This window comes from Scyliorhinus torazame, chromosome 8 (genome assembly GCF_047496885.1).
Source record: "Scyliorhinus torazame isolate Kashiwa2021f chromosome 8, sScyTor2.1, whole genome shotgun sequence".
In the NCBI taxonomy this organism is placed as follows: domain Eukaryota; kingdom Metazoa; phylum Chordata; class Chondrichthyes; order Carcharhiniformes; family Scyliorhinidae; genus Scyliorhinus; species Scyliorhinus torazame.
The window spans coordinates 46,141,046-46,154,506 of NC_092714.1; the positions used below are offsets into that span (position 1 = coordinate 46,141,046).

The 13,461-nt window shown below is 47.1% G+C and overlaps 1 protein-coding gene across 2 annotated transcripts in view; it reads right to left on the reverse strand.

Annotated features, from left to right (window-relative positions):
- Positions 1-13,461, reverse strand: part of chd1l (chromodomain helicase DNA binding protein 1-like) — a 205,551-nt gene that overhangs the window by 187,748 nt on the left and 4,342 nt on the right. For both annotated transcript variants that reach the window (XM_072513472.1, XM_072513474.1), the window contains exons 2-3: positions 11,641-11,753; positions 1,316-1,422 (exon numbers count right to left, since the gene is read on the reverse strand). In XM_072513472.1, coding sequence (XP_072369573.1) covers positions 1,316-1,422; positions 11,641-11,753 — 220 coding nt within the window. The remainder of the gene's footprint in view (positions 1-1,315; positions 1,423-11,640; positions 11,754-13,461) is intronic.

Here is a 13,461-nt window from a genome sequence, read left to right on the forward strand (position 1 = left end):
ATTCACACTGGTGGGATCTTTTGGTCGCACCCCCGCCCCGGCGTATTCAACAGGAAACCCCATTCACAATGGCGAGATCAGACGATCCCACCTCTGACCAATGGTGGGCCGCCTCGAAACACGTAGCGAGTTGCGTGGAAAATCCGTCCACATGGTTAGAAAATAATTACCTACAAATTCTTATTGATGATTTCAATAAGAAATCAATTTAACAATGGAAATACTTAGCACTGGGTTATTATCTGGTGTTAGGACTGTGTGCATTAGCAAAGGATGGAACTCTCATTTGGTTAAGCTGTCATTTTTAACCATGCAACCAAGAAACATCCAATGGGAAAAGATGGGTGTAAAAGACTGGCACTGGTTGTAAATGGACAGGACATGTTACTTGACAAATAATGCACCTTCTTTCATTACACTGCACATGTGTGTGTGTCAAGTAAACAGAAAAGAGCAACTCACACTTTAGGCGATAGCGCGAAATGGGTGATAGTTATTCAGGCACACATTATATCTCTCTCTCTATTCTAATTTCCACTGAAATCGATTACTTCTGTGTCCAGCGCTTTAGAACTGGTAACGGGACTGCAAATCTGCAAATTGTTGTTAACCGCCAACTTGTGACAATAACACCTAACCAGGTTGTTCTTCATTTTTTTGATGTGAATTTGAGATAGCTACTGTAGCCTGACAAGTTTCTGGGGCGGATATCTCTTTATTGTACTATTCAACTCTGGAAATGCTCAGAAAAATAAATAAAAACAAGTTCAATTATTTATGTTCGTATGTTGAAAACACCTCAGCACCTGGTGTCTGCATGCAATTAAAGAAAAAGCAGGGCAGCACGTGGCACAGTGATTAGCACCGCTGCCTACGGCGCTGAGGACCCGTGTTTGAATCCCGGCCCTGCGTCACTGTCCATGTGGAGTTTGCACATTCTCCCCGTGTCTGCGTGGGTTTCACACCCACAACCCAAAGATGTGCAGACTAGGCGGATTGGCCACGCTAAATTGCCCGTTAATTGGAAAAAATAATAATTGGGCACTCTAAATTTATTTTTTTTAAGATTAAAGAAAAGCAGAGATCAACCTTAAAATTGGGAGAAATTATCTGTTTTACATTTATCACCCAAAGTCATAATTAACTCCACAATGTTAACACGCACATGGAATACTTGGGCAAGCTAATTACTTTCATCCACTCAAAGCACCTTTATTATTCTGTTCTCTCAGCTAACGATACAGAGAAATAAAAGAAAGTTAAAAAACAAAGAAACCAAGGAAACAGCATAAATGTTATATTTTAGATATTTTACCCTCCCAGTTCTTCTGTCCAAATCTTCATCACTGACAGTGGGCACAGGATCAAGAAAGGATCTTTCTCCTTATGTCTTCCAATTAGGTAGAGAAGAAAAGATATTGACTGAAAATGAAAATAGAAATGTAATTATATTTACAATACGTGCAAGTCTGCATCAAATCCTGTCCACCCATGATTCCAGTCCTTGATGACATACAAGGTAGTCCCCCAATCCCTGCAAGTACTCACCCTCATGTTTTCAACTCTTTTGTGGCCACATCCTTCCTTATCAATCGGCGCTCCTCCAGTCCTACAGCTACTCCACCAAACCCTGTTTTTTCCACTCTGACCTTTTGTCTATCCCCTCTCACTTCCCCTGCCACTGGGGACTTTATCCATTGGACCCCAAGCTCCGGAGTTCACTAAACTCTCTCTGCAATTTCCCTCTTTTAATTTCAGAACCTCATTAAAAGCTACCTCTTTGACAACATGGGCAGCACGGTAGCATAGTGGTTAGCACAATTGCTTCACAGCTCCAGGGTCCCAGGTTCGATTCCCGGCTTGGGTGACTATCTGTGCAGAGTCGGCACGTTCTCCCCGTGTGTGCGTGGGTTTCCTCCGGGTGCTCCTGTTTCCTCCCACAGTCCAAAGATATACAGGTTAGGTTGATAGGCCATGCCAAAGTGTCCAAAATTGCCCTTAGTGTTGGGTGGGGTTACTGGGTTATGGGGATAGGATGGGGATGTGGGCTTGGGTAGAGTGCTCTTTCCAAGAGCAGGTGCAGACTCGATGGGCCGAATAGCCTCCTTCTGCACTGTAAATTCTATGATTCTATGAAAAAGCTTTTGGTCACCTGGAAAAACATTTATTTCTTTGGCTAGGCATCCAATTTTTCGATTAGTTCTGTGTCAAGCGCTTTGGAACTGTTAAAGGCACTCCGAATTGTTGTTTACCACCAACTTGTGACAAAAACACTTAACCAGGCTTCTCTTCTTTTTTCTGATGTGAATTTGAGAGTTTCTGTAGCCTGACAAGTTTCTCGGGTGGATATCTTTTTGTCAAACTATTGAATTCTGGAAATGCTCAGAAAAATAAATAAATAACAAGTTCAATTATTTAAGTTTGTATGTTGAAAATGGCTTCATGGAGACTTCCGGGTGCGGCGATGACCAGCTGAGTCGCACGTTTCGGCAGCTCCCGGTGAAACGGACTTTTGGGCTCTTGATAGGAGCCCCAACGGCAATTTTGACGGCTAAAAACACTGTGCGGTAAACCAGAAGGGAATCCCCCCTGGATACGGATGGAAAAAGGAGGAGAAAGTGGCCGGATTGCAGTGGATCCTTTAGAACAGCGGCAAGGAAGGCAAGCAAAAACCAAGATGGCGTCGGAAGGTGGCAGCTTAACATGGGGCCCTGAACAACAAGAGTTCTTGAAATGCTGTGTGGAAGAGCTCAAAAAGGAAATGAAGAAAGAGCTGTTGGCCCCGATACTACAGGCGATCGAAGGGCTAAAGGAGGAACAAAAGACCCAGGAGCGGGAGCTTCGGGTCGTGAAGGCAAAGGCAGCCGAGAATGAGGACGACATACAGGGCCTGGTGGTGAAGACGGAGATGCATGAGGCACATCAGAAACGATGTGTTGAAAGGTTGGAGGCACTGGAGAACAACGCAAGGAGGAACAACCTGAGGATTCTTGGTCTTCCTGAAGGTGCGGAGGGAGCGGACGTCGGGGCATATGTGAGCACGATGCTGCACTCGTTAATGGGAGCGGAGGCCCCGGCGGGTCCGTTGGAGGTGGAGGGAGCATACCGAGTGATGGCGCGAGGACCGAGAGCAGGAGAAATTCCCAGAGCCATAGTGGTGAGATTCCTCCGTTTTAAGGATAGAGAAATGGTCCTTAGATGGGCAAAGAAAACTCGGAGCAGTAAATGGGAGAACGCGGTGATCCGCGTTTATCAAGACTGGAGTGCGGAGGTGGCGAGAAGGAGGGCGAGCTTTAATCGGGCCAAGGCGGTGCTTCATAAAAAGAAGATAAAATTTGGAATGCTGCAACCGGCAAGACTGTGGGTCACATATCGAGGGAGGCACCACTACTTTGAGACGGCAGATGAAGCGTGGACTTTTATTGTGGAAGAAAAACTGGAATGAGCGGGTTATTAAAAAGAACTTTTGAACAAAGTGGTGGGGCGAATGTGGGGGGCGAAGAGGGGGGTTAAAAAGGGGGGAAAGAGGAGTTTTATGTACTAATCCTGCGATGTGGTAACTTTTCTCTCTTCCACAGGTGGTGATGAGGGGAGGTGGAGGAGATGGGGCGTTGGCCATTGGGGGCGGGGCCAAGGGAGAAGCGCGGGCTTGGTTCCCGCGCTATGATAATCATGGCGGGAATAGAGAAGCAGGAAGGAGGGGGCGTCGCACGGTGCGAGCCGAGGTCACGGGGGGAGCCGAGGTCGGCCAGAGTTTGCTGACTTCTGGGAGCAACATGGGGGGAGTAATTACGCTAGCGGGAGATCTAGCGGGGGGGGGGGTGGGAGGGGGGAATTACTGGGTTGCTGCTGCTGGGGAGAGGGGGGAGCTGGTATGGGAGGGGATGGGCGGGGGGGCACCGCCTGGGGGAGATACAGCTGCGTGGGAACCGGGTGAGGAGCTGGAAAAAGGGGATGGCTAATCGACAAGGGGGGGGGGGGTAGGAAGCCCCCCAACCCGGCTGATCACGTGGAACGTGAGAGGGCTGAACGGGCCGATAAAGAGGGCACGGGTACTCGCACACCTTAAGAAACTTAAGGCAGATGTGGTTATGTTACAGGAAACGCACCTGAAACTGATAGACCAGGTTAGGCTACGCAAAGGATGGGTGGGGCAGGTGTTCCATTCGGGGCTAGATGCGAAAAACAGGGGGGTGGCTATATTAGTGGGGAAGCGGGTAATGTTCGAGGCAAAGACTATAGTGGCGGATAACGGGGGCAGATACGTGATGGTGAGTGGCAAACTACAGGGGGAGACGGTGGTTTTGGTAAACGTATATGCCCCAAACTGGGATGATGCCAATTTTATGAGGCGGATGCTAGGACGCATTCCGGACCTAGAGATGGGAAAGCTGATAATGGGGGGAGATTTTAATACGGTGTTGGAACCAGGGCTGGATAGGTCGAAGTCCAGGACTGGAAGGAGGCCGGCAGCAGCCAAGGTACTTAAAGATTTTATGGAGCAGATGGGAGGTGTAGACCCGTGGAGATTTAGCAGACCTAGGAGTAAGGAGTTCTCGTTTTTCTCCTATGTCCATAAAGTCTACTCTCGAATAGACTTTTTTGTGCTGGGAAGGGCGTTGATCCCGAAGGTGAGGGGAACGGAGTATACGGCTATAGCCATTTCGGATCACGCTCCACACTGGGTAGACTTGGAGATAGGGGAGGAAACAGGAGGGCGCCCACCCTGGAGAATGGACATGGGACTAATGGCAGATGAGGGGGTGTGTCTAAGGGTGAGGGGGTGCATTGAAAAGTACTTGGAACTCAATGATAATGGGGAGGTCCAGGTGGGAGTGGTCTGGGAGGCGCTGAAGGCGGTGGTTAGAGGGGAGCTGATATCAATAAGGGCACATAAAGGGAAGCAGGAGAGTAAGGAACGGGAGCGGTTGCTGCAAGAACTTTTGAGGGTGGACAGACAATATGCGGAAGCACCGGAGGAGGGACTGTACAGGGAAAGGCAAAGGCTACATGTAGAATTTGACTTGCTGACTACGGGCACTGCAGAGGCACAATGGAGGAAGGCACAGGGTGCACAGTACGAATATGGGGAGAAGGCGAGCAGGTTGCTGGCACACTAATTGATGAAAAGGGGAGCAGCGAGGGAAATAGAGGGAGTGAGGGATGAGGAAGGAGAGATGGAGCGGGGAGCGTAGAGAGTGAATGGAGTGTTCAAGACATTTGATAAAAAATTATATGAAGCTCAACCCCCGGATGGGAGAGAATGATGGGCTTTTTGGATCGGCTGGAATTTCCCAAGGTGGAAGAGCAGGAAAGGGTGGGACTGGGAGCACAGATCGAGGTAGAAGAAGTGGTGAAAGGAATTAGGAACATGCAGGCGGGAAAGGCCCCGGGACCGGATGGATTCTTAGTCGAATTCTATAGAAAATATGTGGACTTGCTCGCCCCGGTATTGACGAGGACCTTTAATGAGGCAAAGGAAAGGGGACAACTGCCCCCAACCAGAAATAATGCGGATACTTGGGGAGTTTGGGGATTTTTCAGGGTATAAATTGAACATGGGGAAAAGTGAGTTGTTTGTGGTGCATCCAGGGGAGCAGAGTAGAGAAATAGAGGACCTACCGTTGAGGAAGGTAACAAGGGACTTTCGTTACCTGGGGATCCAGATAGCCAAGAATTGGGGCACATTGCATAGGTTAAATTTAACGCGGTTGGTGGAACAAATGGAGGAGGATTTCAAGAGATGGGATATGGTATCCTTGTCACTGGCAGGGAGGGTGCAGGCGGTTAAGATGGTGGTCCTCCCGAGATTCCTCTTTGTGTTTCAGTGCCTCCCGGTGGTGATCACGAAGGCTTTTTTTAAAAGGATTGAAAAGAGCATCATGGGTTTTGTGTGGGCCGGGAAGACCCCGAGAGTAAGGAAGGGATTCTTACAGCGTAGCAGGGGTAGGGGGGGGCTGGCACTACCGAGCCTAAGTGAGTATTATTGGGCCGCTAATATTTCAATGGTGAGTAAGTGGATGGGAGAGGAGGAGGGAGCGGCGTGGAAGAGATTAGAGAGGTCGTCCTGTAGGGGGACTAGCCTACAGGCTATGGTGACAGCCCCATTGCCGTTCTCACCGAGGAACTACACCACAAGCCCGGTGGTGGTGGCTACACTGAAGATTTGGGGACAGTGGAGACGGCATAGGGGAAAGACTGGAACCTTGGGGGGGTCCCCGATAAGAAACAACCATAGGTTTGCCCCGGGGGGGAATGGATGGGGGATATGGAATGTGGCAAAGAGCAGGAATAACGCAACTGAAAGATCTGTTTGTGGATGGGAAGTTCGCGAGTCTGGGAGCGCTGACCGCGAAATATGGGTTGCCCCAAGGGAATGCATTCAGGTATATGCAACTGAGGGCTTTTGCGAGGCAACAAGTGAGGGAATTCCCGCAGCTCCCGATACAAGAGGTGCAGGACAGAGTGATCTCAAAGACATGGGTGGGGGATGGTAAGGTGTCAGATATATATAGGGAAATGAGGGACGAAGGGGAGACTATGGTAGATGAACTAAAAGGGAAATGGGAAGAAGAGCTGGGGGAGGAGATCGAGGAGGGGCTGTGGGCAGATGCCCTAAGCAGGGTAAACTCGTCGTCCTCATGTGCCAGGCTAAGCCTGATTCAGTTTAAGGTATTACACAGGGCGCATATGACTGGAGCACGGCTCAGTAAATTTTTTGGGGTGGAGGATAGGTGTGCGAGGTGCTCGAGAAGCCCAGCGAATCATACCCATATGTTTTGGTCATGCCCGGCACTACAGGGGTTTTGGATGGGGGTGACAAAGGTGCTTTCAAAAGTAGTGGGGGTCCGGGTCGAACCAAGCTGGGGGTTGGCTATATTTGGGGTTGCACAAGAGCCGGGAGTGCAGGAGGCGAGAGAGGCCGATGTTTGGCCTTTGCGTCCCTAGTAGCCTGGCGCAGGATATTGCTAATGTGGAAAGAAGCCAAGCCCCCGGGGGTGGAGACCTGGATAAATGACATGGCAGGGTTTATAAAGCTAGAGCGGATTAAGTTCGTTCTAAGGGGGTCGGCTCAAGGGTTCACCAGGCGGTGGCAACCGTTCGTCGAATACCTCGCAGAAAGATAGATGGAATGGAAAAAAGAAGGCAGCAGCCCAGGATCGGGCGGGGGGGGGGGGGTACCAGAAGGACTCTCAGGGTTGTTAATATATACTGTATAATATGTATAGGTCGTTGCTACAGATAATTATATATTGTACTGTTAAATTATATTTTGGAGAGTTACTTGTGATAAGGCAGTTGCCAATTAGGGTTAGTTTTCATTTTTGTTATTTATTATTTATTCATTTTCTGTTTATAAAATAGGTCATTGTTATTTGTGTTATAATATTGTGTAAAGGATGCACAATGTACTGTGTTGGTTGACCAAAAATTTTCAATAAAATATTTTTTTTAAAAAAGAAAATGTCTTCATGTCTTTGCATGCTTTTCAAGAGAAAGCAGGGATCCCTGCCTGCTACACTCTCGCAAGCCTCCATTTCACTATTGAAAAAGGCTGTGGACCCAACGGAACTGGTTCATACCGACCAATCTCGCTGCTAAATGTAGATGCCCAGATATTGGCTGTAAGGCGGGAGCCCGGGCTTCCCGAGGTGATAGTGGAACTGACAGGCTTTGTCGAGAGGCGGCAATTGTCAGCCAATATCCGGAGGCTTTTGAATGCAGTTCTCTCCCTGTCTGAAGAGCCCACACCGGAGGTGATAATGTTTTTTGATGCCGAGAGGGCATTCAACGGGGTGGAGTGGAGGTACCTGTTCGAAGTCCTGGAGAGGTTCGGTCTTGGGCTAAAATTGATTCTGGTTGCAAAATCGGGCCCCCTTGGCTTGCATTTGCACTAATACCTTGAATTTGGGATACTTTCATTTGAGAAGGGGGACCAGACAGGGGTCTCCGATGTCTCTCCTCTTATTTGTATTAGCAATTGAGCCTTTAGCCATAGCACTGAGGGCTTTGGGTAAGTGAAAGGGGCTAAAGAGGGAGGGATTGGAGCACAGGGTGTCCCTATATGCTGATGATCTGTTGCTTTATGTAAGGGACCGGTCCTCACTATGGGTGATATAATGGAGCTATTGAGGAGCTTTGGTTCATTTTCAGGCACAAGTTAAATCTGGAAAAGAGTGAATGTTTTCCGGTTAACCCGCCGGGGAGCGGAACCAACTTGGGGTTGTTGCCTTTTCGCTTGGCCAGCTCTAGCTTCAGGTATATGGGAGTCCAGGTGGCACATGATTGGGCCCAGTTCCATAAGTTGAATTTCACAAGTCTGGTGGACAAGGTTATGTCTGATCTGCAAAAATGGGATAACCTTCCTCTGTCCCTGGCGGGCAGTATCTAATCTATCAAAATGAATATTCTTCCTTGGTTTTTGTTTTTATTTCAATATCTTCCTATTTTCCTCCCTCAAGCTTTTTTGGGGGAAGGTCAATGGATTGATTTCATCTTTTATATGGACGGGCAAGACTCCGAGGATCCATAGAATGGTTCTTCAAAGGGATAGGCAGTCGGGGGGGGGGCCTAGCATAGTCAAATTTATTTTATTATTATTGGGCGGCCAATGCTGAGAAGGTGCTGGGGTGGTGCACTGACTCAGGCTCTTTATGGCGGCATATAGTGGCAAAGTCATGTAGGTGGTCTAGCCTGGGTGCGTTGGTGACGGCCCCACTTCCAATTTCTCCGACTAGGTACTCCTCGAACCCGATAGTTGTAGCTAGTTTGATGATATGGGGACAATCCAGGCAGAATTTTAAGCTTGGAGCCGAGTCGAGGCTGGCCCCTATCGGTGCCAATCATTTATCTGAGCTGTCGCGATTGGACGCAACCATCGGGGTGTGGGAAGGGAAGCGGCTGGAGAAATTCAGGGATCTATTTATAGAGGGATGGTTTGCCAGTTTGGAGGAATTGACGCCCAAGTTTGAGCTGGGGCAGACAAATTCGTTCAGGTACCTCCAGATAAGGAATTTTGTGCAAGTGGCCATCGCAACATTTACTGAGGCACCACGGGCATCTGTTGGTAAGGATACCTTCGCTGGTGGGGTCGGAGGAGGGTAGCACGTCTGAAATTTATGGGTGAATTGTGCCAAAGAGCTCTGGTGTAGCGGATGGAGTGAAGGCGAAGTGGCAGAGGGAGCTGGGGCCTATAGTAGATGATGAGGTGTGGAATGAGGGCCTTCACAGGGTGAACTCCACGTCTTCATGTGTGCGGCTTGGTCTGATTCAGCTTAAGGTGGTGCACAGGGCACACCTGACCAAAACTAGGGTGAGCGTCTTTTTTCCCTGAGACACAAGACACGTGGGGAGGGGGGGTGGGGGGGGTGCAATCACACACATATGTTCTGGTCTTGCCTCAAATTGATAAGCTTTTGGTCTCCGTCTTCAACTCCATGTCAGCATTTCTGAATATTGAACTGGAGCCTTGTCCTTTGGTAGCCATTTTTGGGGTGTCGGACTCGCTAGGGAGTGAAGGCAGATGCCCTTGTCTTTGCCTCACTAATTGCTCGGAGGTGAGCTCTTCTGAGTGGAGGTCCTTTTCTCTGCCCAGCGCCTCGGTATGGTTGGGGGACCTAATGGAGTTCTTGTACCTGGGGAAAGTCAAATACACCATCAGGGAGTCGGTTGAAGGATCCTACTGGCAGCCATTCATTACCTACTCTAAGGAATTAATCAATGTTGGGGGGGGGGGGGTGGGGGGGGGGGTGGTCTGCGGTTGCTTTGCTTGCTCGGCTGTTTGTAGTTTTTGTATCTTGGTGGATGGGTGGGTACGGTTGTTTAGGGTGTTTGTTATGTAGGTTTTGTGTATAATCTACTGTGGGGAATTTGGGGTTTGATGTAAAATGTATTGTAAAATGGAAAATCTTTAATTAAAAAATTATTTTTAAAAGAGAAAGCAGAGATCAACACTAAACATACTTTTATTGAAATGTATTCTTGTTCAAGTATTCTGAAGACAAATGTGTTCAAAAGCACAAAATACGAAGCCACTTGGAGGTACAGAATTTGAATATTGCTGAAACGTAGGATGTTTTGCTGAAGCTTTCTGTCTTGCACTCATCAGGACAAATGCAAGAATACCAAATTTCAAATAATTACAACAATTTATACTAAAGGAGAAAAGGATGCAGATTGGTTACAAAGTCGATGCTGATTGGCCATGAAGAAAACAACAGAGACTTATAGGCTCCCCAGAAGAGCAGCAACCGGAGTATACCAAGCTGTGAGTCTTCCAAATTGCATCCTCACACACTCCTCTACAGTCACCTTCTTCTTCTTAGGAATTCCCTCAGGATTGAAGATGGCTTACATCCACTCTGGTTTGATGAGTTCTGAGGTGGCTGATAAGTCTAACGTACATTCTGCAGAAACTGCTACATACAGGGCTGGCGGTACACAGAGGGTCGCGTGGTTGTGTTTTTGGGAGGTTTGTGCTCTCTCTCTCCTATGCCTCAACTTCATGTCTGCGAGTTCCTGATGAACTTTCTTGACATGTTTGGTGACATACCAAATGAACCTTTTTGGTCATAAGCCAGGGACTCCCATGAGTCCGCAGAGATTTTGACCTCTTTAAAGGTGTTTTGTGAACATTCCAAAAAGCCTGACTGTTATCCCCCAGGTAGTATCCTGATTCGGCTCAAAAGATGGAATACTGCCATGTATTTTATAAGAGAAACTGCATGCCCTGCAGTGTAACTTCTTCCCCGTCTGCTAGAGTACAGTTGAAGAATGCAGGGATATTCTGGCCAAAGTTTTAAAATGGGGCTTGAGCACAGCAAGCGACAACAGTTGGAATGTACCATTATCCTAGATATTCCCATGAAGGTGGAAAGTAACGATAGAGGAGGCATGACTGTGTGGGAGTTACAAAATTGATCTCTGATTTTGTTAAAGCAGGACCCAGCATATTGTCACATAAGCGGCAACCGATCTGCATTCATCCAAATCCAGGTGAATTAGATAAAGGTCAATTAGAACAGTTCTGTGACTTCAAAACCTTGGTGAGCAAAACGGTCACAATTAAATGGCCAATGTGATTGCTGGAAAGCAACATCAGTTATTTATTACCATTTAAAACAAGCTGACTTGAGTAATATCAACCATTTAGCGGTTGAATAAACTCGGTTTGTTCTCACTGGAACGACGGAGGTTGAGGGGCGATCTGATAGAGGTCTACAAAATTATGAGGGGCATAGACAGAGTGGATAGTCAGAGGCTTTTCCCCAGGGTAGAGGGGTCAATTACTAGGGTGCATAGGTTTAAGGTGCGAGGGGCAAGATATAGAGTAGATGTACGAGGCAAGTTTTTTACAGAGGGTAGTGGGTGCCTGGAACTCACTGCCTGAGGAGGTGGTGGAAGCAGGGACGATAGTGACATTTAAGGGGCATCTTGACAAATACATGAATATGATGGGGAGAGAGGGATACGGGCCCAGGAAGTGTAGAAGATTGTAGTTTAGTCGGGCAGCATGGTCAGCACGGGCTTGGACGGCCGAAGGGCCAGTTCCTGTGCTGTACTTTTCTTTGTTCTTTGTTTGTATTTAATATTAATAAAACAGTCTTGCTAACACAAGAAGTTTTATATCAGCTGTCTTACCTGACATGTTTTACCAAGACCCATCTCATCTGCGAGGATGCTGCCATGTTGAATACTATGGCATTGAGCCAGCCAATTTAAGCCCATAAGTTGGTAAGGACGAAGGCTTATACCTAAAAAGAAAAATATTACTGGTAAGAGCCTACCATTTGATTTGGTAGTAAATAGGCGTTATGCTAAAGGCTATTGGCTGAGGGAAAGTTGGAGGACAGAAGGCAAAGATAAGCATAAAAGGAGATATTCCAGACTGATAAACTAAGGTGAGATTTTTTTCAAAGTTAAGGCTGTTTGTATTTACAACACAATTAAATTATTGGATTTAAGAATTTAAGGAAGAATGGCACCGTTTGTTGATTATACCAAACTGGAGGTATGAAAAATTATGATGAGGAGTTTAAAGAACTGCAGGAGAACATGGATAAGATAAGTAGGATGTGCAGACAAATCTCAATGTAGGAAAGTGTTAAGTAATAGATTTTAGAAGAATAGAGAAACTAAATGGATTTTAAATAATAAGATCATAAAGAGAGTAGAGGAGCAGAGGGAAATTGGTCTATAGATATGCAAATCATTGAAGGTAGCACAATTAGATGCAACTGCAAAAAGGACAAATTAAATCCTTGGTTTTGTACCTAAAAGGCACTGAATATAACAGCAAGGAAACAATGTTGAACATCCACGAGGCATTAGACTTCAGCTATAGTGGTGTATACTCCCAACAATGAAAGGTGATTCATTAAGGTGTTGCCAGGGCTGAGGGGTTAGAATTCTTAAGAGTGGATTGGGAAGCTTTTTAAACCACCAAAACTGAGGTTACAGGAGGTTTTAAAGGATCTTCATTGTTATTAAAAGTTAATATAAGTAATGATAGGCTGATGAGACAGAAATGAGAGGCACACATTTAAAATACTCATAAAATCCTAAAGGAGAGTTAGAAATAACTTTATTCACAGAGAACGGCTATATGTAGAATGGTGTTTCAGAAACTATTACTAAATTAGATACAAACAAGCAGTAGGAGTAGGCCACTCTGCCCTTCAAGCCTGCGCTATCATTCAATAAGATCATGGTTGATCTTACTGTCACCTCCCACCTACCTACAGTAACCTTTCACCACCTTTTTACCAAGAATCTATCTACCTCTGCTTTGAAAATATTCAAAGATTCTGCTTCCAACAGACTTTGTCATTTCCATTAAGAACACAGTAAATAGGGGGGGGGGACTAGCCTACAAGCTATGGTGACGGCGCCGTTGCCGTTCTCACCGAAGAAATACACCACAAGCCCGGTGGTGGTGGCTACACTGAAAATCTGGGGGCAGTGGAGACGGCACAGGGGAGGGACGGGAGCCTCGGTGTGGTCCCCGATAAGAAATAACCATAGGTTTGTTCCGGGGAGAATGGATGGGGGATTTGGAGCATGGCAAAGAGCAGGGGTAACACAATTGAGAGATGTTTGTGGATGGGAAGTTCGCGAGTCTGGGAGCGCTGACGGAAAAATATGGGTTGCCCCAAGGGAATGCATTTCGGTATATGCAACTGAGGGCTTTTGTGAGGCAACAGGTGAGGGAATTCCCACAGCTCCCGACGCAGGAGGTGCAGGACAGAGTGATCTCAGAGACATGGGTGGGGGACGGTAAGGTGTCAGACATATATAGGGAAATGAGGGACGAGGGGGAGATCATGGTAGATGAGCTGAAAGGGAAATGGGAAGAAGAGCTGGGGGAGGAGATTGAGGAGGGGCTGTGGGCTGATGCCCTAAGTAGGGTAAACTCATCGTCCTCGTGTGCCAGGCTAAGCCTGATACAATTTAAGGTGTTAC